The sequence below is a fragment of the Felis catus genome, chromosome E2 (assembly GCF_018350175.1).
Source record: "Felis catus isolate Fca126 chromosome E2, F.catus_Fca126_mat1.0, whole genome shotgun sequence".
NCBI classification, from domain to species: Eukaryota; Metazoa; Chordata; class Mammalia; order Carnivora; family Felidae; genus Felis; species Felis catus.
Genome location: NC_058382.1, coordinates 33,102,139 through 33,129,725, shown reverse-complemented (window position 1 = coordinate 33,129,725; position 27,587 = coordinate 33,102,139). Strand labels below are relative to the sequence as shown.

The 27,587-nt window shown below is 46.2% G+C and overlaps 1 protein-coding gene across 1 annotated transcript; it reads left to right on the top strand.

Annotated features, from left to right (window-relative positions):
* The first annotated feature begins 250 nt into the window (after nt 1-250).
* CES5A (carboxylesterase 5A) lies at nt 251-27,272 on the top strand. The gene is given in 13 exon segments (NM_001009188.1): nt 251-481; nt 1,606-1,810; nt 3,859-3,997; nt 5,344-5,477; nt 5,948-6,101; nt 7,862-7,969; nt 9,750-9,854; nt 10,920-11,060; nt 14,067-14,132; nt 16,727-16,874; nt 24,195-24,344; nt 26,654-26,726; nt 26,816-27,272. Coding segments are annotated over 13 exon segments (1,638 nt in total). The 5' UTR covers nt 251-408; the 3' UTR covers nt 26,958-27,272.
* Nucleotides 27,273-27,587: the final 315 nt, after the last annotated feature.

Below are 27,587 nucleotides of genomic sequence, written 5' to 3'. Positions count from 1 at the left end.
CTATCCAGTTTTCCACAGTCCCCACTGCTTCCAACTGATCTCTCTTGGCCAGCTTCATTCACTGCTTGTTTGCTGCCTTCCTGACCTTTGCAGGCATCAGAGCTGAGGTCTTTGACTTACCTGATCCCAAATGTCTTTTCTATTTGTGTCATCCCATGAGTCCAGAACCTACCACATTATCCTTCACCAGCTCACTAGTTAATCATCAGCTTCTCCTTATATAAATCGGAACAGGAAAGTCTTGCTTGGCCAATTCCTCTGCAGATCTTGGTCTGATGCCTTTCTCCACCAACCCTGCATCCTGTGTCTGCCTGCTCAACATTTGTTGAGCCCTTTCTTTCTTTGACTGAAGCTCTCTGAGGCCAGCGGAGGCCGTGGATGTGCTAGGAGTTCAGACGGTCCAGCCGGATGAGTGGGATGTGGGTGCACCCAGGCCGGACCCTGATCTGGGCTCTTTGGGTCCTTGCAGCTGTCATTAAGGGTGAGACACCCAGTGGGAGAGGAGGGCCCTCAGAAGATAGGGTAGGGGGATTTCCTTATCTTGGATGTTTTTTTCTACTAGTGCAAACAAACTTATTTCTCAGAGGTCTCATGGTGCATGGAAAGCCATGTAGTAACCTCAGGGCACCTGACCAATGTCCTGGTGTCACTGAAAGCCCCCCAACAGAGTGTCCTTTGTGGGTGTGGGTATTGCACAGAAGATTCAGGTCCTATCCTTGGGTGCTCATACCTTGTCGAGGCTTGCAGAGCCCTCTGTCCTGGGTACTGGGGAGGGGTAAAGGATAGAGCCCATGCTTTGTGGTACTGGCTGCCCGGATAGGACTTTCACTGTCACAGTGACGTTAGAGCAGGTAGCACCAAGACACCTGAGTCCTGCCAAGCAAGTAGCTGGGCAGTGAATTTCTCAATGCTCTATATTCTATGTGGAAACCAAGAAGCTTGCACTCTCGGTTTCCCAAAATGTCCTCCTCACATCCTGGAGGTGGATGAGCTGATGTCAGGTGGCATCTGTATGAGAACTTTTTATTTTCATTGACATCTACTTATTTTCATGCGTATTCAAAAGCACATACTTAACTCATCAGAAGCACAGTTCCGTAGACGTTAATGCTTAGGAATCCTCTAGGTAAGATTTTCTAAGTTTATTAAAACTTAATTTTAAGAAAAATTAAAAAGCTGGTAGTCAGACAGGGGATGCGCAGACATGCCAGCAAATGTGATGGTGAGTATGAAAATGACCAGCATGTGGGGACTCTGGGTTAGATGACTTTGTGGGATCCTAGGATCTGCAGCCCTGGCATGTATCAGTTCCAGAGTAAGAGAAATCTGTGCTGCAGAAGGGAGAGGCTACTTGTGCCCTAAGGTGACCGGAAACTTTTGTGGGTCGGTGCTATACTCCTAGTAGAAACTAAGTCGGTGTTCTTATGCAGGTGGCAATCTTGAAGGAAGCAGTGGACCTGGGTTCATTGCCGGGGAGTCTAGATACTTCCTGTTGCACCGCGTCTGGGCCAACAAAGAGTGCCCCCACTGAGGGGAGCTCCTAGTTGAGCTTATTCTGGTTCTCTACCCGGCCAGCATCTGATTCCTCTCTGTGTGTCCCCTCAGGGCCAGCTGCTGATGCACCAGTGAGGAGCACCAGGCTGGGATGGGTCCGGGGGAAGCAAACCACTGTACTGGGAAGCACCATGCCTGTGAACATGTTCCTCGGGATCCCCTATGCTGCACCTCCTCTAGGGCCCCTGCGATTTAAGCAACCAAAGCCTGCTCTGCCCTGGAATGACTTCCGAAATGCCACATCCTACCCTAAATTGTAAGAGCAGGCTCGGTCCCATGGGTGGAATGTGAACTGGGAGTGGGGACAGAGCACTGAGGGGGAATAAAGGTCATGCAGCCCCCCTGGGAAAGGTGGGGAACAAGGAGGAGGAGGAGGGGACGGAGGAGGACGAGGAGGACGAGGAGGAGGGTGGGTACGGGAGTAGACAAGACCTTCGGTAATCTCATGGCTCCCCAGCTGGCTGACCAGCAGAATCAGTGGTGGTGGTGTTCAGAGCATGCAGATTTCTTGGGCTCCCTTCTTGAACTTCCTAAATTGGAATCTCCAGAGCTGGGCCCAAAAAACTAGAGTCACTGAAAGCTCTCTAGGGATTTGTGGACCAATCAGGTTTGGGAACCACGACGACGGACTTACTGAGTCTTTGTCCGCGTGATTCCATGTCACCTCTCACCCAGGCTGAGGGCTTTAGGGTGAAGAACCACCTTGCAAGAGATTTCAGCTCTAGCACTCTGTGCCCAGCGCAGGGAAATCCATAGACACCTATGGAGTACGTGAGTGTGTTCTGGGCCGGGAGCTCCCAGTCACTGCAAATTTTCAAGCTGACTGAGGTGGGCGAATCCTGAGAACTTGAGCATAGGTTGAGATGGGAGACTTGAAAATCCTCAAGAATCTTCTGACACTCAGATTTTGTGAAGTCCTCACATTGGGCCACGCTGGTTCCTTGCCTTGGCAGTCCCAGGCAGAAGGAGTACCCTGGTTTTAGGAAGTGCCCTAAGCCACAAAGGAGACCCCATGTGGCCCAGGGACTGAGGACACTAAGCTGAAACTCATCTGTTCATTCATTCAGTTATTCATTCAACTAATATCCATTAAGAGCCAGCTCAGTAACTTCCTCTCCATTAAGCTCTGGCAGATACCACAGTGGGCTGGTCACAGCTTCCCTGAAGGAACCTGGGGGCTGGTGGGCGTGGCAGGGGTGGAAATAACAGCAATAATTAAAATATAGAGTGTCAAGGGCAACCTTAGGGGATCAGAAAAGGGTGCTGAGAAGGAACCACCTAGCCTCACCTTGTGGGGAGGTCAGGGATGGCTGTGTTGAAAGCAGCGAGGGCTTGATTTCTGATAAACAACATACGAAAGGGCAAAAAGGCATAAGCACTTGTCTGGGGGTAAATTTGCAGCGATGGTTTCCCACTGCCTAATCTGTACACTGTTTTATTAAAAAAACAATTAACATTCATGGAGCACTGAAGTATAGTAGAAATCACATATGTAGACTCCTTCAATCTTATTGCATAGCAAGCAGGCTCAGTGCTAGGGGCTATGAAGTACTGAGGTGACCAAAACAGAGTCCTAAGCTTTAAGCTGCTCCCGTTTGAGTGGGAAAGCTGGTAACACCCATGTACAAGCCCAGGAGAACTTCTAGGAAAGAACACAACATGTACAGCGGTCTCTAAAGAAGAGCTGTGGTCTAACTGGAGAAATCTCAGAAGGCTTCTTGAAGGAGGTGGCACTTGCACTGAATCTGAAAGAAAGGAAAGAACACGAGCAAACAAACATGAGGAGAGAACAGTCTGGGCATAGGGACCAGCTTGAGCAAAGGTTTGAATGCAGGAATCTCCTTGTACATATACCTCTATTGGTCCCTGGTAGAAAAGCCTAGAGATGTCCTTTTGTTCCTCTGGGTGCAGAAAAGGGAGCTACTATAGCAATACCTTTGATTTGCAACCCAGGGTCTTGCCCTCTAGTTTGGGGAATTGTTGCGTCATCTTGAATCTCTATGTGTGTGTCTGGGGTTATGGTAGTGGGTGTAGGCATGGGTGGGTACTGGAGGTTAATGGCACAATTATTCTGCACAACATACTTTCCTACCCCCAAACCAGATCAAAGAGAATCATAGTTTGTTTCTTTGTCTGTGCCACTATGGCGGGGGCCAGGGAGACGATTAGACTCTGTACCAATAGCTCCCATATGCCTCTTCTGCTCAGACATAGGACACCAGGCCTCCCTGCCGTCACGGGACCTGGCCCCTCCCAGGCAAGTGTGACAGCAACTCTGAGGATTTTTCCTTTTTTTCCTCCAAGATGCTTCCAGGACTTAGAGTGGCTGGTCTCCTATCAACACGTTCTCAAAGTGCGTTACCCCAAATTGGAAGCGTCCGAAGACTGCCTGTACCTTAACATCTATGCGCCAGCCCATGCGGACAATGGCTCCAACCTCCCTGTAAGGCTGCCTGCCATGCGGGGGGCTCCAGCTAGCAGGTTCTCAGCCAGGGACCCAGGAGGAGTGGCTGGGTGTCTAGAATCCAACCTACCCCCTGTTGGGTAAAAGAGAAATGTAATCGCTTGCACATCAATAATTTTCTTAAAAAGTCATTTAATGACAGATTCCCTCTATCTTCCTTTCTGATTGCTTCTTTATTGGCAGCAACTTGACCTTCCATTTTTATTTTGTTTTGGTTTTCCCCTCTGTTGAGTATTTAATGGTCTGTAAACATTTAGAAAGACTGCTTACAAGGACTCTGTTTGGGAAATCCTTTAAAGAGGATATACACCTTCCAATTTTTCTGTTTGCAACGAGGACAGGTAATAATACTAAGTATTTCATTTAGGAATGTGAAGTATCTCTGTATTAGTGAGTAGGAAAGCCATCATCTCTCCCCCATGCCACTGCAATGAGAGACTCACTCTATTGGATCATAACAACAACATATATGGAGCAGTTGACTGTGTGCCAGGCACAGTCCATTATCTCATTTAACCCCCACAGTAATCATGGGTAAAGATTACTGGACCCATAGTACAGATTAAGAAGATGAGGCACGGGGATGGCATAAATGCCTTGTACACACAACGAGTAGAAATTCCCGTGTCAAAGCCAGTGCTTTGTCTGGTTCTCCCTTATCCCCCATGGCTGGCCCAAGACTTGTAGTCCCTAATATGACCTTAAAAAAGAGAATGAAAAAGATATATTTGTAAGTATATGAATCATGATAGTACTATGTGAATGTTTTATGTTGCCCAGTCCCAATTTTTCTAATTGATAAAGTTTTCACACTTTCTCTTCCCTTTTTTTTTCTCTCCTCGCTTCGCTTCTCTCTGTAGGTAGTGGAAAGAGTAAAGTTAAAACAGTTTAAGTGGATTTTGCTCTCCACATGGCTTACAATGATTTCTGTCTTCGTGTGGGTCACAAGTTCAGTGATATTTGGTTAATACTTTCTGAGCACTTGAAATTATTCTAAGAACTTAAATGCAGAATCTTGTTGAAATCTCACGATAGCCCATAAAATGAGATACTTTCATTCTTCACATCTTATAGATGAGAAAAATGAGCCTCAGAGAGGTTAAGTAATCTGCCCAGCATCACACAGTTTGTCAGGGGCAGAGCTGGGAATCAAACTCAGGCCTCCATGCTCACCCCTTGGCCTTCTTCAAAAGACATAATCTCTCATGCTTTTAGAAAGGAAAGTGAGACACCTATATTTCCCTAAAGAAGGAAGGTCCCAAATGTATAGGGAGGGGGTGTGAATGCCTGGCAGGCCAACTAGAGAGTTCCTCTCCCTTCTACAGGTCATGGTGTGGTTCCCCGGGGGTGCCTTCAAGATGGGCTCAGCTTCCTCCTTCGATGGGTCCGCCTTGGCTGCCTACGAGGACGTGCTGATCGTGACTACCCAGTACCGGCTAGGAATATTTGGTTTTTTCAAGTAAGTGTCCCTGAGAGCTTGACACCCCAGGTCCCTGAGGCACAGCTGTATGGCAGCCACAGGGAATTCAGTGCCCAGCTGCGTAAGGAAGAATGAGCCTTCAGTGACACTTGAATAACTGTGACCCGAATTAGTGAGATAATCTTTGCAGCTATAACAGATAAACTCCCAAGTCTTGGTGGCTTAAAACAATAAAAATCTCTTTCTCACTCAAGTAAGGTCCAACTGAGTGATCCTGACTGACAGACATCTTTTCACATGGTCAGTCAAGGACCTGGCTCCTTCCCGTCTTGTGACTCTGCCCTCCTTTCCGGGCCTAGACCCTCTGCGTCTGGCCAGCAGATGGACGAACAGCAGGGAAGATCCTGCAAAGGAGTGGCCACCCACCCACAGCCTCCACCTTGAACTCCTTGAGCGGCAGGAAGCAGATTGCAGCCCACTGAGTATTCTCACCCTACTTCTTGCCCCAGCACAGGGGATGAGCATGCCCGGGGGAACTGGGCCTTGCTGGACCAGGTGGCTGCCCTAACCTGGGTCCGGGACAACATCGAGTTCTTCGGTGGTGACCCACGCTCCGTGACCATCTTTGGAGAGTCAGCGGGAGCCATCAGTGTTTCCAGCCTCGTGAGTTCTTCTCTTTGGGATTTGAACAGACCTTGGTGGGGGAGGTTACAAAAATGAGGACCATGAATCACTTATAGCTGACCGGTGCTTTCCTGTGAAACAAAACACTTTTATACACATTGTCTCCCTCAAGCCTCACAGAGAGAGTTAGGGGCTCTCTGTCATTTTGTGGACAAGAGCTGTCATCAGGAAGAGTTTAAATGAATTACCCAAGATCACATCCTGAGTAATAGTTTGAAGAAAAATCCCTTATATTTATAGGGTGGAAGCCCTGGTGTCCAATTACCAGGACTGGTAATTACTTGTTTAGTAGAAAAGTTCAGCTAAAACTTAAAAAAAAAAGGATGCATATAACATTTAATTTTTTTTAATTTTTTTTAACGTTTTTTATTTATTTTTGAGACAGAGACAGAGCATGAACGGGAGGGGGGGGGGCAGAGAGAGAGGGAGACACAGAATCAGAAGCAGGCTCCAGGCTCTGAGCCATCAGCCCAGAGCCTGACGCGGGGCTCGAACTCACGGACCACGAGATCGTGACCTGAGCTGAAGTCAGACGCTTAACTGACTGAGCCACCCAGGAGCCCCTATAACATTTTATTTTAACTTCAAAGAGAAAGTGTACATTTCTCTATCAGTGGTTTGGTATATAGTGTGGTATCTTTTCAAGGTTGGTCTGCTGGCTAGAGGTCCAACGTGGTTCTCTGGCATAAACCACCCATTGGAATCATGGTCCTCTAATTACAGTTTCAGCTTCTTTACAGTGAGCATGAATTTTAAAAGATGCGTGCTTTGTAGTCTGTGAATGAGGTGTATTTATGGAATTTTCTGCTCCCCCCCCCCCCCGCCCCCGCCGCACCCAACGTATTTTACTCTTACCTTTTTCACACCTAATTTGCCGGCAGTATTTTTCAGCTACTTGTCTTTATCACACGTTTCTTTCCCCCAAACATAGTTTTGTTTTCTTTTCTTACACACATACTTCACTGGTTCCCACGGTATTTCATTGATTATGTAATTACAGTAACAAGTGTAACTGACCGAACAAGTGAGGAAGCAAACACACCTGCCTCTTGGCCAGAAACTTGTGGGAATAGAAGCCTGTGGTGGTGCTAGAAAATAGCCCACTGGCTCTGAGTGCTTGGCATCTCCAGGGTCACATGTTCATCACAAAAGTCTGTTACATAGAAGTGGGTTAAGAGAGCTTCCACGGTGTAGCACTTGACAATACACAAGATATTTTTGTATCTTCAAAATAATTCAGTAAGGTGAATTATAATAACTCAACTTTGCATATATGATGACAACCCCCGTTTCGTGGGTGCATGCTGTCTGACCAGGCGTTGTGCAAAGCCTTCTATATTTGTTACTTCTGCTCTATGCCACAATTCTGTGATATGTGCTCCATTTTTCCTTCCAGTTTTGGAAGAAGTAAATTGATGCTCGGAAATATGAAACAATTTGCCTGAGATTCCCCCAGCTAGGAAATGAAGGAGCTAGCAAGCAATCACACACCAGGATGTTTGGCCTCAAAGTTCCTGAGGCACCTGGGGGCTCAGACAGGTTAAAAAATTTGTCCATACATCCATGGCTAGTCCTTGAGTCCCCAAACCAGGGCTTTTTTTTTTTTTTTTTTTTCTGTAAGCACAAAGCTTTTAAGGAGGCTTCCTGGGAAGGTTTCTTTAAGGAAAGGTGGATGGTGTATGTGCTGGATGGAGAGTCCCCTGCATAACTTTTCCTGATCTCCTGTGTTCTCTCTCCAGATTCTGTCCCCCATAGCCAATGGCTTATTCCACAAAGCCATCATGGAGAGTGGGGTGGCCATCCTGCCTTTACTGATGAGACCCCCTGGTGATGAGAGGAAGAAGGATGTAGGTATCTCGTTAACACCTCTCCTCTACTTGGTCAGGGGAGAATGTGGTCAGGTGTCGATAGACCATGTGCTTGGCGGTCCTACTGACCATGGTCAAAAGAATCTGATGCTGGCCGAGGTGAACTTTATTGCTCTATGGGAGGCCTGGTTTGACAGAAAATAGGTCCCCAGTGAAATACTGTTGGTGTGTGTGAACGTGTGTGTGTGTGTGTGTGTGTGTGTGTGTGTGTGTGTACATGAGTGTCTATGTAATTGTTCTGACATCTTATTCATTACTCTTCACTTAGGATATATAACTCAGTCCCCTGTGTTATATACGGCTCATCTCCTATATTGACTCCACTCTATCTAGAGTACTCTGTTAAGAAAGATTCTTAGGCTGTTTCCAATTCAGTGGGAAATAACACTGTGACTGATTCTTGTTGCCTGGCATGAGATTGTGAGGGGGCAGTGAGGCATATGCCCCAGACTTTTGTCATCTGTCATCTTGGTTAGTGCTCTAGCAGACAGTGAGGACCTGGAGACCAAGGTCTCTGTATCTTTCATGTCCCGGCATGATTCCTGGTGCATATTAGGTGACTATTGCTGTTTGCTGAATGAATGAGTTAACAAATGAGCTGATTCGGTCAATGAAGATTAAGCACGGGGCTGTGGAGCCACCTCCTGGGGACTATGCATTTTCGTGGTGCATTTGCTTGAACACCTGATAGAAAATGACAGTGCACACCACAAGCAGAGACATGGAGTCATAATATTGTAAAAATACTCTCAATGCATCGGGAATATTGATTTGGGGAACATGGCATACCAACTTTCAGTTTGTGCCTCTGTTTGTTCATTTAACACACGTACGCTGAGTGTCCATAGTCCTCCCAGCTCTATGCTAGGACCTGTGGGTTCGTAAATGGGAAGGGCTACACTGACTTCAGAAGACCATAATCATTTTATGACAAAGGTTTTTAACCTGAAATCCACGGGTAGTTGGGAGATGGTCCTTGCGCTCCTACAGTTGTACGTTGTGTGTAGATTCTATATGTTTGTGCATTTTCCCAGGGAGCGGGTTTGTAGCTTTCGTTGGATTCTCAGAGCATTCATGACTCCCAGACACTTGGGGGGCCACCACTTTCAAGGGATGAGCTCCCACGGAAAGTTCGACGACTGCGCAAGGCAGTGTTTGTGAAAAGGCTAGGTAGAGAAGGTGGGAATCCTTGAGGTAACAGGAAATCAGAGGAGGAAGGGGTTCATGGGAGCTGCAGTGGTCTGAAAGGACATCTCGGAGGAGCTAGGGATGAGTGGCATTGATGCGAGACAGGAAAAGCTGTTCAGGGTATTCTAGGCTGTGGTGGGGGTGAGGCTTAACAGAGCTGACAAGCTGACACTGAGCCAGAGTCATGCCTCAACTGACCGTTAAGTCATGCTTGCAAAGCTGCTCCTCACGCTTGGGGCTCCTGGCTCCACTCAGAATCCCAGAGTTGGGCGTCTGGACTGAGGCCTACTGCCAGTGGAGCCAACACCATCGGACTGGTCTCTCCATGGCCAGGAATCTTGACTCTGTTCCACAGCCACAGGCTGACATACCACCTCCCCCTACTCCAGCGGTTGCTAAAGATGACAAGGAGAGTCAGGCAAGAGAACAAAGAGATACAGTGCCCGCCTGTCCTCAGGGGGTGGGGAGGGTCAGCAGGCTCCATGTATGAAGGATCTAGGACTCTTTTCACCTTGCATTTTCTTGGCGACTTTCCATGCTGTGCTCTGACCTGGTCCTTCTCTGGCAACAGTTGCAGGTGCTTGCGCGTATCTGTGGTTGCCATGCGTCTGACTCTGCTGCCCTGCTGCAGTGCCTGAGGGCAAAACCCTCCGAGGAGTTGATGGACATCAGCAAGGTGAAGAGGGGCGGGAGGGTTTGGGGGCAGGGTTGTGCTTGGAATGGAATGGCAGACAAACCCCACCACTCTCTTACTTACTTTGATATGGGATTTGGAAAGATGGAGGTTGGGATTCATAGTAATGGCTGTAGAATGTACAGAACCATGATAGGTAATTTAAAGAACTTGATGGGCCAGGGATGCTGCTTAGCCAGGAGAAGATCCAGGAAAACACAAATGTTGTCTTTAAGTCACTGGGAAGAGGGACTTCCCCTGTTCCACATGCTGCCAGAAGCTAAAATCAGTGTCAAGAGTGTGAGTTCTGTTAGGAAGCCATTTTGGCTTGGTATAACCAGGAAATTTCTAAAAACTCTGAAAAAGGGCCAGCACCTTTAGAAGATAGTGAGACACCCACCTCTGTAGGTATGCAAGCAGAGTCTAGATGACCACTGACAAATTTCAGTCACTGGACTGAATGAGCTCTTTGTGCCCCTTCCACTCGTGAGAGCTTCTGATGGTCCTTGGAAGAGCAAGGCCATTATCTGTCAGATTCTAACAATTGTGAAATACTTTGTTGGCATGGATGAAGGGTCCGCTGTGAGTTGTGCTGGAGTCTGGGAGCTGGATAACAAGTCCTTGACCCGATGGAGTGTGAAAGGTCTTCTGTGTGCTCCCCGCCATCCCCACTCCGAAACAGAGCCCCCCCAAAACGTGGATAAAGCCAGGTGTTTCCTCCTGAGACCCAAGACTCAGCCAGATCAAAGGCACAGTGCTGAGGAGGACATCTCGAGAAGATGCACATACTAATCCCCACTACTGTGGCCACTCCCTTGTCCCCTGCTCACCACTCTGCCTGCTGCATTTGGTCAGTGGTTCTCAAAGAATTTGAGCCCCTTTGCCTAAGCAAGTGCAGGGCCGGCCAAGCAGAACTGATACATCAGGATGGGCCAACTGTGGCTTTTTCCTTTCTTAATGTAGTTTGACCACTGCTCAGCGGGTTGGGTCTCCTTGGCTGGGGGCTTGGGGACAGCAGATTTTGTGAACAGAAGCAGATGCTGATTTTTCTCTTCTTCCTCATTGCAGAAACTCACGTTTTCCATTCCAGTGATTGATGACTTTTTCTTTCCTGATGAGCCTGTAGCCCTATTGACTCAAAAAGCATTTAATTCAGTTCCTTCTATCATCGGAGTCAATAACCACGAGTGTGCCTTCCTTCTGTCCACGGTAAGGATCCCAGCTGTCCTTCCTGTCGCTTCCTCAGCGGTGTGGCAGCTGTATATACTTCCACAGCTCAGCACTGCCAGCAAGGACGCCAAGTATAACACTTGGCAGGAGCCTGGAAGCCAAGGACACGGTGATGCCCCTTCCCCTCTCTGAAGGAGGGTAGCTGAGGACTGAGGGCAGCCAGAGTCAGCATCTGCCCGGCTCCTCATACAAGGTTCATGGAGAAAGAAACAACTCTATGAAAAAAGTAAGAGAGGATGGATCCATTTGAGCTTTGTTCAAAACATCACAAATGATTGTTTCAAAGGAGCACAGTTACTACTTCAAAGATGAATTTCATGCAGGTTTGGAAAATGTTCAGGCCTTTACATTTTCATGTGCGGTTATGAAATTTTGACTTCCAAGAATGCTCTCTGGGTTTGTACAAGCTGCGAAATCACTGAATTGTCTTATTCATTCAACAAGTATGAGGGGAACATTTACTTTACGCTCTACACCCTGGTAAAAAGCAAGCATTCAACAGTGAACAAGTCACGCAGTCCCAGCTTTCTGCAGGCTCACATCCTACTGGGGAGGCCCAGATGAAATGGACAGTTGAAAAGATGGTTTCTGAAAGTGTAAGTGCTAGGAAGGACATAAACTGGCGGGAGAAGGTCTTTAGGGAGGAGAAGGGGTGGTCAAGAAAGCCTTCTCCAAGGAGGGATTATTTGTGCTCAGGCTGAGTCCTGAGAAGGAGCCATGATTTCTTGACCCTGCCATTTAAAGAAGACCCTCTTGATTTGAAAGAAACTTTTCATCTGTCCTCAGAAGGGTAGGAATGCTCAAACCCATAACATCATCACAGCGCAATCATGGAGACCAACCTCCTCCTTTTAAGCTGAGGGAAATGTGGTTATGAGATCCAGAGGCTTGTCTAGGTTCAAGGCTAGTTGGTGGCTGGTTAGAACCAGAATCCTGAGTTCATCGGGCTATTAAAGGCCTGTTCTACCATTATTAATGTGACTTACAGAGCAATGTTTTGGAGTAAGTGGGAGTGAGGATCTTTCTGCTCGTGTTGCAAATGAGGCATCTGAGTCACAGACTGGCTTCAGCAAGGCCTTTCGATGCTACCAGGTTTGTGCTAAAAAGGCAGGCGCTACCGATGACACCACCACCATAACCACTGCAGCCAGTCCCGAGTTCTTCCACGTGCCCAGTGTGTACCATCTGTCCAACAACTTGCGAATGGGCATTGTTATTCCTGTTTTTCAGTTAAAGAAACTTTGTCTCAGAAAGGCTAAAATTCCTTCCCCAAAGTCTCCCAGCTGGGGGAGGAGACAGTGTTGTGTAATTTCTTCATGTGTTTAGGCTCTGCCATCAAATGCTGGGTTCTCTGGTAACCTGCTGTGTGACCTTAAGTGAACTGCCCAACCTCTCTGAACCTTCGTTCCTTAATCCGTGGTATAGGATGATCTTAACTACCTGCTTCACAAGCACACGTCAGTAAATGTTAGCTATTGGAATTATTCAAGTGGCAGGATGGGAATTGGTGCCTGGGTCTGCATAGCTCAAGAGCCTGCATCACGTGACCTCTCAGTGACGTCCACTGCTGACCATTGGAGACCGTAGGAAATCCTCCAAAATTCCCTCCAAATCCTTCAGCTGCTGAACATACAGAGAGGTTCTTAGTGGTTGAAATACACGTGTAGATAAATTGAATGATTCAGGACTTTCCCTCAGATTCCAGGAGACAGAGATGTTTAAATATTTACCCTCATGATTTATTATCTCAAGATTTTCAGCAGAAAATGTCAAAGCGAAATTCATTTGACAAGTGGAGAGTATTTCTACCCTCTCATGTTTTTAAGCTGTAATACTGGCCAAGGAGAGGTCTTTTAACAAGTAATTACTCCTAGCCCTTACTGTGTACCAAGCATAGCCTATGTTCTTTTTTAAAAATATTTATTTATTTATTTATTTATTTATTTATTTATTTACTTAGAGCACACGTGCACGACCAGGGGAGGGGCAGAGGGAGAGGGAGAGAGAGACTGGGCCCAAGCAGCCTCAGCACTGTTAGTTAGCAAAGAGCACGACGTGGGACTCGATCTCACGAGCTGGGAGATCATGACCTGAGCTGAAATCAAGAGTCAGATGCTTAACCGACTGAGCCACCCAGGCACCCAAGCAAAGCCTCTGCTCTTCACCACCGGTCTTGCCACCTCACTGGCTCTCTGCAAACTGCTGGCATCTCAGAGGCCCTAATTGTAAAGATCTCTAGAAAGAGAACAATAAACCACTAGTTTGAGATTTTTCTGGCTTCTCTTTGAATGTGGTGTCAAAGCCAAGCTGTAGCCTGTATTAGTTTGCCCGGGCTGCCACAGCAAAACACCACAGACCAGGTGGCTTAAACAACAGAAACTTATTTTCTCACAATCCCAGGGGCTGGATGTCCAAGATCAAAGTGTCAGCAGGCTTAATTTCTTGTGGGGCCTCCCTCCTTGGCTTGCATGAAGCCATCTTCTCCCTGTGTCCCCACATGGTCTTTCTTCTGTATGCACACGCCCCTGGTGTCTCTGTGTGTCAGAATTTCCTCTTCCTATAAGGACACCAGTCAGGTTGGATTAGGGCCCAACTAAAGTCCTCCCTTTCATTTCATCACTTCTTGAAAAACGTGGTCTCCACTCCATCACATTCTGGAATACTGGGGGTTAGGTCTTCAACGTGGGAATGGGGGTTGGGGGGCACATTTCAGCTCGTAACACGGTCTTTCCACAGGGCAGCCACTCGGGCCCCACAAAGCCACAGGTATGGCAGGGAATGGCTGCCTTTTAGCAAGTGTGAGAAGAGACTGTCATTGCTCCGACCCACTGAGGCCACTCCTGCATGTCGCCCCTTGGAGACTAAATGGGTTCCTGCTCTCCCCAGCCTCCCCTCTAAAAGGCAGGCCCCTCAGCCCTCAGGGAGACCACTTTCCCTTCTGGTGTCTTGAGGTGCTCACGGAGGATGCCCTACTTCTCTCCACAGGAGTTTTCTGAGATCCTCGGGGGCTCCAACAGGTCTCTGGCCCTCTACTTCGTACACACGTTCCTGGTAAGTGAGCCTGGGCAACTGTGACTCGTCAGAGATTCACCTATTTAAAAGACCTCCTTGGGGCACACTCAGCAGTAGGGGCTGGGGCTGCAGTCGGTCCTCGTTCACTCATTCAGTGAATCTTTGCCAAATAGAGTACCACATTCCCTTATTCACAATCTCAAAATCCAAGGAGCTCTGAAAAACAGCCTGTAGGACAACCGAACCTTCCTTAGCTGATAGGTGGCCCTCGGTATTTATTGTTCTCATCCACTTCATTCATCCCCCTATTCATGTGCTTCTCTGATGACATAAGTAGTGTGGGGGCTGGGGCAGCCGCCCCCAGAGTACGTGACATGACACGCAGCCTATATACTGAATTATTTATGCACAGTCAGCAAAGTTCTGAATTCTGAAACACACCCGGAACTAAGGACCTGTATTCACTCCACGCCAGCCGGGCACTGTATTAGGTTCCGGCGAGGCCCAGGACCCTGACTCAACTGTTTATTCATTCACTCCCTGAACAGATGTGTCAGTATCAGGTCTTAAGCCAGACGCTAGATGTAGGAATGGATTCCTTTCTCTTCTTCCCTCCTTCTTGCCGTAAACATCCAGTGTGAACTCTGTACCAGGTTCCCTTCGTGCACTTACTCATTGACTGGCTGCTTCTTGAGAGCCCAGCGCTTCCCTAGGCACTGAGGTACAGTGATGAGCAGGCACTCCTTCTACACTTGCAGAACCTGGAGAGTGTGTGGTGGATGAAGTGAAGGAGGCACTTCAGTAGTGTCTGCAGACCAGAGCAGAGGAATGTTCGAGGCCCCGTGTGGCCCACGGGAGGAAGCAGGTGGCTGCCTCAAGGAGAAGCGCCTTGAAGGATGAGTTAGGTTTGTCTGGCTGGTAGAGGAACAGGGGCCAGGGGAGCTGGAGGTCCAGGCCGGAGGACCCAAGATTAGAAGCAGAGGAGTGTGATGAGGTCAGCTGCAGGGTAGGCTGCAGTGGAGGAGGGTGCTTGCAGCTGTTATATGCTCTGAAAGGAAGGTGAAGTTCATCCCAGGGGCTGGGAACAGAGGAAGAGTGGCATGATTTGATTTCCATTTTGGAAAGAGCCTTCTGGCCACAGAGTGAGCCAGACCAGAGGCAGCGGATCCTTTGGGCCCCAAGGCCCAGAGGTAATGTTTGATGAGTCTTGGCTATCTAGTGGTCCAAACTGGGATTGAGGTTTGAGAGATACTTAAAATATATATACACCAGACAGTGAGACCTCGCAGGCTGGATTGGAGATGGCCTCATGGAGGAGGCCATCTGGTTTAGGAAAGGGAAACATTTGAGCAGAGGGCATTTCAAGAGGAGTAGGTATGTTGAACCAGGTCCTAGGAGTGGGAAGTGGCCTTTGTGGGGAGGTGCAAGAGGACTGGAAGGGCACGCAGTCTCTCTTAGGTGGCAGAGCAAGTACTTTTCAAATGATTAAGTTGTTCTGTGATGCAGATGGCATAGCCTTGCTCTGGAACCCCAGGGGTCTGCACTGTGAGTATCCCACTGGGGCTCACCAGAGGGTCCACAGAGCATCCGGACCCTCCTTGGGTACCGTGAGCACCTAGGGGTCTGCTGGTCACATGGTCCAAGTCAGAGGCACTTGCACCAGAGCCTGGACTTGCTCTGGGCCTGATTAAAAACACTCAGCCTTCAGAGGACCTGATGAACAAGTCTGAGTGTGCTGTATACTGCCTCCAAATTCCAGAGAAACATCTGCAGGACCATGCTTGTTTTCATGTTGGGGGTTGGGGATGGTGGTTGAGGTGCCATAACTTATCCCAGCATTCCCTAGACCCCCCAGATCCCCAAGAACATCATTGATGTGGCAGACCCTGAATCTTCATGAAGTTTACGTTGCATCCTCTGGCATTTGCGCTGCGGGCAAGTTGAGGGATCGAAGACTGGGAGGCAGCCCAGTGTCGGGTCAAGAAGTCACAGAATGCCCCGTTAAGGGTTTTGGCAATAGGTCTTGAGGGAAACCGATAGAGCAGAAGACCTGCTCTGTGCCAGACAGCATGTTTCTTTCTTCATATCTCATGTGATTCCCAGCACAGCCTGTTTTTTATAGATGAGGGAACTCCAAGAGAGCAACTAGCTCGAACCAGCAAAGGACTGGAGGCAGTGCTACTACCTGAAGCCGGCCTCCTGGGTGTGGGACCTGTGTTGGCACAAAGGTCTACACTCAGAAGAGTTCTACACTTGACTGAATGCTATGTTGTCACCATCTTGAACTGGTATCATTTTTGCACACGTTGCCCTGCAAACCATGTTGCCAGTTCTGGCCAGGGGTGGCCGTTTCTGGAGCATCTCAGAGAGGCATGTGCACGGTGATTAGTAGCATGAAATTTGGCTGCAAGTGAAAGAATGGTTGTACCAGTTTGGACAACCCCTTAACCTCTCTAAACCTCAGTGCCCTCATCTGTGAAATGGGGCTAATTTTGATATTTACATCATGGGATCACTGTGTGCATTTAATGAGGCGATGCATGTAAAGACCTCAGAATCATGTCTGCCCAGGCAAACGCTTGACGTGTTGGATGTTGCTGACCTGGATCTTCTGTGGCCATGATTTCTTACAGAATATTCCCACCCAGTATTTGCACCTTGTGGCTGATCATTACTTCTACAACAAGCACTCCCCGGTTGAAATACGAGATAGTTTTCTGGACTTGCTTGGAGATGTGCTCTTTGTGGTCCCTGGGGTGGTCACAGCTCGGTATCATAGAGGTGAGTCTCTCAGCACTACCCCCGCTCCCGACACAGCAGGGTCACAGCTCAGCAAGGCCAGTGGCCGCAGGAATTCTTGTTGCCTGATGACTGGCCCTGCTCCACCCTTCTGTTCCCTCAGTTAGAGGGAGTTCCCAAGGATGTCTGGGATACAACCCTGCAGGCTGACCTTTGCAATTGCCGTGCCTTTCAGAGTTCGGGGATGTTGATCAGTTTTTGTTGTTTCTGTTTCTCCTCCTTTGTCAGGACCATCCAGAAAATTCCCACCTCCCCATAATTTTATTTCCCACATTTCTTTCTCTGAAAGTGTCTTCCCAAACATTTTAAGTATCAGCAGTAGTGGAGCAATCAGAAAGGGAGTATAACTTGTGGCGACACAAACCTTGTTTCCCTCCTTACCCCTGCCCTGCCCTTATTCTCTCTCTCTCTCTCTCTCTCTCTCTCTCTCTCTCTCTCTCTGTTCCATTCCCCTTTCCTTCTGTTTCCACAATTTTTTATCAAGAGCCTACTATGTTCCTGACAGTATTCTGGGCCCTGAGGATACATCAGTGAACAAAACAAAGACACCATGTAACTCACATTCTAGTTGGGGAGACTAACAAACAAGTCAAGATAGAATATATATGTGTTAGATGGTAACATAAATAAAAAAACACAGGGCAGGGGATAGCAGTGGCAGGGCACTATAAGATTCTGTATCAAAAGGTCTGCAAAGGTGACAAGGGAATGAGGACCAAGAATGGACTCTTGAATTTGGGAACACAGAGGTCACTGGTGACCTTGACAGGAACTATTGTGATAGGATGATGGGAGTAAAAGCCTGGTTAAAACGAATTCAAGAGAAAATGAGCAAACTGATCTCCAGAGAATACATTCCCAATCTCAAACTTTCACCAGTGGTTTTGGAGAAATGAATGAACTGATTCGAAAAATTTACATGGAAATGCAAGGGTAGCCAAAACAATCTTGAACAAGAACACCAAAGTTAGTGGACTTACAAGTTATCTGATTTCAAGTGTTATTTTTGAGTACAGTCATTAAGAAAGTCTGTTACTGGCTGAAGAATAGACACATAGAACAGAGTGGAGAGTCCAGAAAATCAACAGTTAACCAGTTTTTGACAGAGGTGCTAAGATAATTCAATGGAGAAAGGAAATTCTGTTCAAAAAACAGAGCTGAAATGACTGGATATCTATGTAGAAAAAGTGAGCCTCAACCCTCTAACTCACACTATACACAAAAATCAACGTGAGTTGAGCTGTAGACCCAAATGCGAAAGCTTAACTTGTACTTAAGCAAAATAAACTTTTTTTCTCATCAAAAAACACTATTAACAATGTTAGCAAAAGTGGTGGAGGCGGAAACTCCAAAATCTGTCCCACCACAAAAGCAGTGAATAAATTGGCAAGTACTGTCAGAATCGATTTTACCAGAACTCTGGAAATAAATCAAGGGTGTATAGCAAGCAAATGAGCATTTCATCAAAATATAGACCCTGGAGTCTCAGTGAGAGTGTTTGTGGCATGTTAACTTACTCTGCACCATTTCCTGCCACCAGCTAGGCAATGGCCTTAAAGACAGCAGCCCATATTTATAGTCTAGGCTGCTAGGACTGGAGGGAGAAAAAAGAACCTATTCTCAAAGACTTGTGGTCGTTTGCTTTGACCTGTCTGGTGGCTCCCTAAACAACTAAGCCAAAAGGGCTTGCTTTTATTTCCCCTAACATAGAGCTTTCTCAGGGATTAGCCACCTACCTGGAGGGCATTTTTCATAAACATTTAAAGGTAAATGCATTTGCTGATACCACTAGGGGCAAGGGACAACAGTTGGGATAAATAAGAGACAACACTTAGGAGGAAAAGCTGGGCAGTGAGCTGCTCTGGGAATAAAGGATTGAGAAGCTCTCCATGTACCTGGGAATTTAGAAGGCCTTGTGCATATTCAGAGTAGGGAGCATGCTCATAAAAGCCCTGAGATGGCCCTAAGCTGTTATATCTGGCTGACCTGGAGGCTATCCTCAAACAGAAAGTGAAAACTAAGTAAGAGTTGTAAACTGTCTGGCTGAGTGTTGAGGGATGTCCCAACACACACACACAATGCCCATCTTCAAAGACTGGGAGATTTTGTTTGTTTGTTTTAGGCTTTTATGAAAACCTCAGCTGACCCATAAAATTATTAGTTGACCACTAAGAAAACAGGAGAAAGACGTTGGTGGCTACACATGACCAAGAAACATTTATCTTTTCAATTTTTGTAATGTTTTATTTTATTTTTGAGAGAGACAGAGAGAGAGCGAGCAGGGGAGAGGCAGAGAGAGAGGGAGACACAGAATCCAAAGCAGGCTCCAGGCTCTGAGCTGTCAGCACGGAGCCCAAAGCAGGGCTCAAACCCACAAACTGTGAGATCATGACCTGAGCTGAAGTCGGATGCTTAACCGACTGAGCCACCCAGGCATCCCAGTACAGAAACATTTCTAAACAAACAAACGACCACAACCACAACAAGCAGTAACAACAAACCATGGGAAGGAGGTAGAATCTGATGTTCAGAGTTGCCACATGATAATATTCAAAATCTCCAGTTTTCAACAAAATATTACAAGGCATGCAAAGAAATGGGAAAGTATGGCCCACAGACAGGAAAATAATTAATAGAAACTGTCCCTGAAGAACCCCAGACATTAGATTTACTGAAGGCTTTAAACCAACTATTAAACATGCTCAAATAGCTGAAGGAAACCACATATAAAAAATTAAAGGAAACCATGAGAATGATGTTTCACCACATACAGAAGCAATAAAGAGAGAATTTATAAAATTACAAAAAGGACCAAATAGATATTCTGGCATTGAAAAATACAACTGGAATGGAAAATTCACTAGAGGGACTCCACAGCAGATTTGAACATAGAGAAGAAAGAAACAGAGAACTTGGACACAAATCCATTGATCTTACCCAATGTGAGGATCAGAAAGAGAAAGGAATGAAGAAAAGTGAACAGAGCTCAAGAGGCCTGTGGAACACCATTAAACATCTCAACATATGCATGATAGGACTTCCAGAAGGAGAGGAGAGAAAAAGAGGTAAAAATAATATTAAAAAAGTAATTATCAAAATGTCTCAAATTTGATGAAAGATGTAAACATTCATGTACATGAATTTCAGTGACTCCCAAGTAGGAGGAAACTCAAAGAGATGTATGTAGAGACATATTACAATCAATCAAAAACCAAAACAGCAAGGCTTGGGTCACTCATAGCTTGTTCATTGAGTAGCTCAATGAATACCTTTTTAAAATAATCTGCCACTCGAAGCTTTGCTGATTATGGATAACACTCCTGCTCATCCTCCAGGCTTTGAGGATGACTTACTGGAGGAATTCGAGTTCCTTAAGGTCAAGTTCCTTCCTCCCAGCACCACTCCAATCCTCCAGCTCATGGATCAGCAGGTCATTTCAAACTTCGAAAGGCTTTACACCAAAGCACTATTTCAGCAATGCTTTGAGGTAACCGAAGGAACAAACCTTACCCTGTGAGCATTTTGGAAAAATCATTTCCACATCATGAGCTGCCTCAAGATCATCGATAAAGCCTGGGATGGGGTCACCAAGATAACCCTCAGTTCTGCTTGGAGAAAACTGTGGCCTAACTGCATTCTTGGACGTGACTTGGAGGGGCTTGCTCGTGAACAGGAGCCGTCAGTTGGCCATGTTTGTGGGGAAGTCCATGGGACTGGAGGTGAATGAGGACAATATTCAAGAGCTGGTGGAGACACATGGCCAGGAGCTGACCACCGACGAACTGAAGGATCTGCATCACGAGCAACAGCAAGAGGTTATGGAGGGGATCTCGTTGGCAGAGGAGGAGAATAAGGCAGAGGGATCCCCCACTTCCAATGAGATTAGGGAGACATGTAAAATGTGGGAAACAGTGAAACATTTTGTAGAAAAGCACCATCCAAATAAGGCTGCAGCGGTGCGAGTGACGGATCTATTTAATGACAATGCAATGTCACATTTCTGTGAAGTCCTCAAAAGGAGGCAAAAGCAAGTGTCATTGGATGGGTTCCTTATTGAAGCTGAATGAAAAGAAAACGATTCCACGGAGCCAATGGGTAGCAGTGATTCTAATAGCGATAGTGAAATTCTTCCTACACAATAACCCTCCTCTAGTCTCCCTCACATCAGCCGTGAAGGTTTTCAAAGGTAAGTGCAGGTTACTTTGCTTATTTTTCTATTTTGTATTTTCTTTATTATTTTGTATTGTATTATAGTATTGTAATCATTTCTATGTGAGTATTTTTGGGTTGTGGAATGAATCATCTGAGTTTCCATTATTTTTTATGGGGAAATTTACTTTGGTATACAAGTGCTTTGGATTACAAGCATGTTCCAGGACAAATTGTGCTCACCAACCAAGGTTTTACTGTATATGATAAGGGTCTGTTATTCGGAATATATGAAGGACTCAACAAAAAGCCAAATAACTCAATTCAAAAATGGGCAAAGAACTGAATGGACATCTCTCTAAAATAGATATACAAATGACTAAGGAGCACATGAAAGGGTGATCAACATTATTAGCCATCAGGGAAGGCAAATCAGATCAAGTCACAGTAACATACCACTTCATAACCACCAGAGCTGCTGCAATAAAAGAACAAATAAACAAAGAAAACCCAGAAAACCACAATGTTATTGAGAATGTGGAGAAACCGGAACTCTCATATACAGCTGGTGGGAACGGTAAATGGTAATGCAAATGTGGAAAGAGGGTTTGGCTGGTCCTCAAAAACTTAAACATAAAATTACCTTATAACTCAGCAATTCCACTCTAGGGATATACCCAAGATAACTGAAAACAATAGTTTGACATGAATGTTCACAGCAGCCTTCTTTAGAGAGATCAAACAGTGGTAACAAAGCCAAAGGTCCATCAGCCCGTGAAAGGATAAACAAAATGTGGTGTCTATATACAAGGGATTATTATGTGGCCATAGTGAGCAATGAAATGCTGATACATGCTACAACATTGTTGAACTATGAAAACATGCTAAGTGAAAGAAGCCAGACACAAAAGGCCACATGTGTGATTCCATTTATATAAAATGTCCGAATTGGCAAATCCATAGAGACAGAAAGTAGTCTCCAAACGAAGGGCAAATGCGGAGTGACTGCATAAAGGCTTCTGTTTGGGGTGCTGAAAATGTTCTGGACCTAGATAGTGGTGATGGTTGCACAACATTGCGAACCTACTAAAAGCCACTGATTTGCACACTTAGAAATGGTTACAGTGGTGAATTTTACATTACGTGTATTTTACATTAAAAGAAAAAAAAAAAAAAACCAGAGCGCTGTTACAAAAATGAAGAGGCAAGCCACAGACTGGACCAAAATATTCACAATGTAATTGTCTGACAAAAAATTCGTATCCAGAATGTGAGAACTCTTTTTTTTTTTTTTCAACGTTTATTTATTTTTGGGACAGAGAGAGACAGAGCATGAACGGGGAAGGGGCAGAGAGAGAGGGAGACACAGAATCGGAAGCAGGCTCCAGGCTCTGAGCCATCAGCCCAGAGCCCGACGCGGGGCTCGAACTCACGGACCACGAGATCGTGACCTGGCTGAAGTTGGACGCTTAACCGACTGCGCCACCCAGGCGCCCCAAATGAGGAAACAATTTACACCTCTGGAACGGCTAATATTAAAAACACAGAGGCGCCTGGGTGGCTCAGTCGGTTTAGCCTCTGACTCTTGGTTTTGGCTCAGGTCATGATCTCACAGTTCGTGAGTTCAAGCCCCACATTGGGCTGGCACTAACAGTGTGGAGCCTGCTTGGGATTCTCTTTCTCCCTCTTTCTCTGCCCCTCTGTGCTCTCTCTCTCTCTTAAAATAAAATTTTTAAAAACTGAAAAAAAAAAAAACCTACAAACTATATACCCAGAAGTATTCCACATCCAAGGATGTGGAATATTCAGAAGTGTCATATACTTCTGGAGAGAATATAAAATGATATAACCATTCTGGAAAGCTGTCAAGTTTCTTACACAGTTTAATGTACACCTACCCTGTTACTCAACCATTCTACTCTTAGATATTCACTGAAGAAAAGTGAAAGCATATGTCCTTACAAAAGACTTGTATATGGATATCCCTAGCGGCTTTAATCATAATACCACCAAACTAGAAAGAACCTAAAAGTCTATCATCAGACAAATGGATAAATACATTGTGATATATTAATGCAGTAGCATACTACTTGGTGATGAAAAAACAATCAACTACTGATGCATGCAATAACATCCATGAATCTCAAAAACATTACACTGAAGAAAAGAAGCCAGACACAAAAAAGTCTATATAATTCCGTTTACACGGAGGTCAAGCACAGACGAAATTAATCTGTGGTGACAGGAATAAAAACATTGATTGTTTCTTGGTAGAGTGACTACAAAGACACCAAAGGGAATTTTCCAGGCTGATAGAAACGGTCTGTATACCTGGGCATGGTGATGTCATGTCGTGAATGTCAGTGCATTTGTAAAATCTCATCAAACTGTACAATTAAAATCTGCGTTTTTTTATTGCCCCTAAATGATACTTCAGTTAATGGAGAGAAAGAGAGAGACAATGAGAGGAGAGGAAGCAGAGATGATGAGTAATGTCAGGTCTTGCTAGAAGGGATTTAGAGAGATAAGGCAGTAACCAGAGGGGAAACGGAGACCAAGAGTACGTGTGTTTGTGTGTGCCTGTGTGTGTGCATGTGTATGTGTGTGCATGTGTGTGTCGGTGCGTGTGTACGTTGCACATGTGTGTATGCATGTTAACGGGAGACTCTGGAAGCCTGTTGGCTACTGATGGCAGTGGTCCAGTAGAGAAAAATTGATGATGCAGGGAAGGAAGGGGGGATTACAAAGCAAAGGCCTTCAGCTGAAGAGAGATGAAACAATGTTGAAAGCAGGGAGTAACTTTGTTCGCTTTGTCTCCAGACAGCCGAACCAGAGTTAGTGACAAGAAGTCACAGGGAGGTAGGTCTTGGCTCAGTAAGAAAGGCTTTTAGAGAAGTAAAAAACTATTGCCCTCTCAGACTGCCCCGAGGGGTGCTGAGCTCTTGCCACCAGGGACGTAGGGGCTGCTGTGGCAGGAAGTGCTGGCCTCCGACAAAGAAGAAGGAAGTTAGCATGGTTCGAGTCACCTGTCTTCTCCCAGCCATCCCACCCGTGGGTCTGTGGAGCCAGGACCAGCCCAGGTGGGGACGCAGGGCCGCCCCTGCTCCGCTGCGCATGCGCACCGGCCGCAGGCCCTTTCCTGCCTCTCCACAGATGCTGGCGCACCTGTCTACTTCTATGAGTTTCAACACCCGCCCCAGTGCTTAAACGACACGAGGCCAGCTTTCGTGAAAGCCGATCACTCTGATGAAATCCGCTTCGTCTTTGGAGGTGCCTTCCTGAAAGGCGACATTGTCATGTTCGGTAAGAAACGGCTTCGGGGGCTTCTGCTCTCGCAGGGGCTGGAGCTTGGGATGAGCTGGGGAGAAGGCACTGTTAGCACGAAGTCCCTCAACCGCCCAATACTATGCAAGAGTCCAGAAGACTGGTGGGTTAGGATTTAATCTATGGTTTACAGACATAGCCATTCCCTGGAAAATGCCCCCCTCTTATTTTTAGGAAAAGGAGTTGCCAGCGTTTGCTTGATAAGTGTTTCTCTTCATACTAAAGCCTAAAGGCGTAGGCCCTTGAGGGCACTCATGCAATCTAATTTTTTTGTTTTTAGTTAGCACCTCTTTCTTCCTTCTCTCTGACCACTAGTCTCAACCCTCCTTGTCCTTTCTAGAATCACTGATGCTACCCAGGGCTTTAAAAGGAAAACAAACAAACAAACAAACATGTTTTTCATAATTCCAGCCCAAAGTAGTGGGACCCAGGTGATCTAATGTAGATGCTTGCAAACCGTTGCTAGCAAGCTTAGCTCATTCATTCCTGAATTTATGACCTGTGCAGTGCCTAAAATAAGAAGCCAGTCATATGAGGTTATCAATAGAGAAAATATAGGAACTACACACTATAGATATCACTAAAATATTTTGTTTAAGAAATTACACAATACAGGCTCTTAAGCAGTTCGCGCTGGCTTCTCAACAATGAGGACAGAGCCTCCGCCTAAATATGCGCTCTATTTATTCATTATGTGATTTATTCATTCCCATCCTGGTAATACAGGTAATGACACAACTACCTCCTACGTTGTCTTAAGGATTAAATGAAACAATTCTCATAAGGTATACAGTGAGTGCTTAATAAATGTCCCTGTTACTATTACTCAGCAGCCATCACTGAGCATATAACTGTGTGATGGGCACAGGAATCTCCAAATGGGAAAAAATGAACCGCATGTGTATCAAAGGCTAAATTCCTTAATATCTAAGGAGCTCTTGGGGCACCTGGGTGGCTCAGTTAACCGTCCGACTCTTGATCTCAGCTCAGGTCTTGATCTCAGGGTCGTGAGTTCAGGCCTCTCATTGGGCTCCACACTGGGCATGAAGCCTACTTAAAAAATATAGATAGATAGAGATAGAGATAGAGAGATATATGGTATATAATCTATAAATATATATGGTACATAATATATATAAAGAACTCCTAAAATCAATGGGAAAATAACAACCCAGTCAAACACTGGGCCACATATAAATAGTTCATGGAAGAAGAAACATGTGACTTTTAAGCATGAAAATCCACTCGACCTCACCCATGTCAAGAGGATTGAACGTTAACCTTGACTGAGGAATTCTCTCTCAACTATCAAGGTTGGGGAGAGCAATACATTTTACATAATATATTTCAGCAGGTGTGGGGAGACAGACAACCTCATATATTAATGGAAAATGTAAAATGCAGATACTCTTTACCCTAGCAGTTCAACTTCTAGAATTTTTTGCACAATTATATACAGGCGAAGGTTTAGGCACACACTGAAGCATTGCTTCCACCAGCAAAAGATTGGAAACGATGCAAAGATCCACCAAGAGAATATCGGATGCCTGAATTATATATTCATAGATAACTGAATATATACATACTTATGTGTTATACATTTATAGAACAATAAATGGCAATGAATGGAAGGTTTATAGACAACAGTGTGGGCCTATCTCCTGGATACAGTTTTAGTACAAAGAGAAAGACGCAGGATATATGTTCGTATTATACCGAGTATGTAAAAAGGCATCTGCCAAAAACCCTTGCACGAGGCTAGCCTGCCTTCGGAGGACACTCAAGAAGCCGGTAGCTATGGTTGCCTCTGAGGCTGGTAACTAACTGGGTGTCTGGAGGGAAGAGACAGGAGGGAAACTTACTTTCGTTAGATACCCTGCCTGCATTTTGGATTTGTCCGTTGAGCAAGTATTACTTTCTCAAATAGTGAAATGCCATAATTAATTAATTGTTTGAGGGGGAGTGGTAGAAGGAGAGAGAGAGAGGTGGCCTCTGACCCTAGGAAACCTGCAGCCTCATGGGAATTTCTGGAAGAGCACTGGTTAGACAGGGAAGCTGTGTGATCCGCCTCCTCCATTTGGAAGCCAGCATCCCTGGGGCGAACCCTGGCGGCTCTAGGCCTCAGTATGTGCAGACACAAAATGAGCCCAACGATTGAGGATTGAGCGGTGGGCCAGTGAGAGGATCCCGGTGGGAAGGGAGGTGTGAACGAGATTCAGCAGGCCCGAAGCACCTTGGGCTTCTGGCAAATCCGTGTGAGAGCCGGATTTTGTGATTGTCTCCTTCAGAAGGAGCCACCGAGGAGGAGAAATTGCTGAGCAGGAAGATGATGAGGTACTGGGCCAACTTTGCTCGGACCGGGTAAGTGAGCACTGCCTTGGTGCGGGCTTTCCCCACAGCCGGGTGTCTGGGGGTAGAAATCTCACCCCCACCTCTGCCCTCACTTCCAGGGACCCTAACGGGGAAGGTGTGCCTCTGTGGCCAGCCTACACCCAGAGCGAGCAGTACCTGAAGCTGGATTTGAATGTGAGCGTGGGACAGAAACTGAAGGAGCAAGAGGTGGAGTTTTGGATGAATACCATCGTCCCCTGATACCCCCCACCTCCACGGCCCTCCCCAGTCCTCCTTCTCCCTTACTCTCCCTTCCTCTGCTCCCGCCTGGCTTCTTCTCTTCTGCTCCATGGGAAGTTCTCTCTGTGTGATTTGGTTTTCCTTCTTCCACAATTTCACCCGCGGTCCTTAGCTCCGTTTCTGTGTTTAGTTTAGCTACTTCGTGGAATCAGCTGCTTTCACCGATGTTTTATGGTCTTGAGGGTGATTCTTAGGGGAATTCTTTTCAACATCAAACAATGCTACCGGCCTTGGAAGGCTACCCGATTCCTTCAATAAATCACCGTGATGGCTGGCATATTACTTGGTATCATAATGTCCTTGTTAGTCAGATGAAACACAATCAGAATGTAAAATATGTACAAGGAACAGAATTTAATTCTGTGTTCAGAACATTCTCACAACCCCCAGCATTCAAGATGATGTGGACTTCCTATGAGAGAAGGTGTCTGTGTGTGTTAAGTGACATGTGAGTGCTTCAGCTCTGATCCAGGCGAGTTTCAGCCACAAGCCAAACATGGATGTCCTGAACACCGATGGCCTGAACCGGATCTTTCCTCCAGCTCAGGAGATATGTGGGGGAGGGGTGGGGGAGGCCGGAGAGCCTCCTTC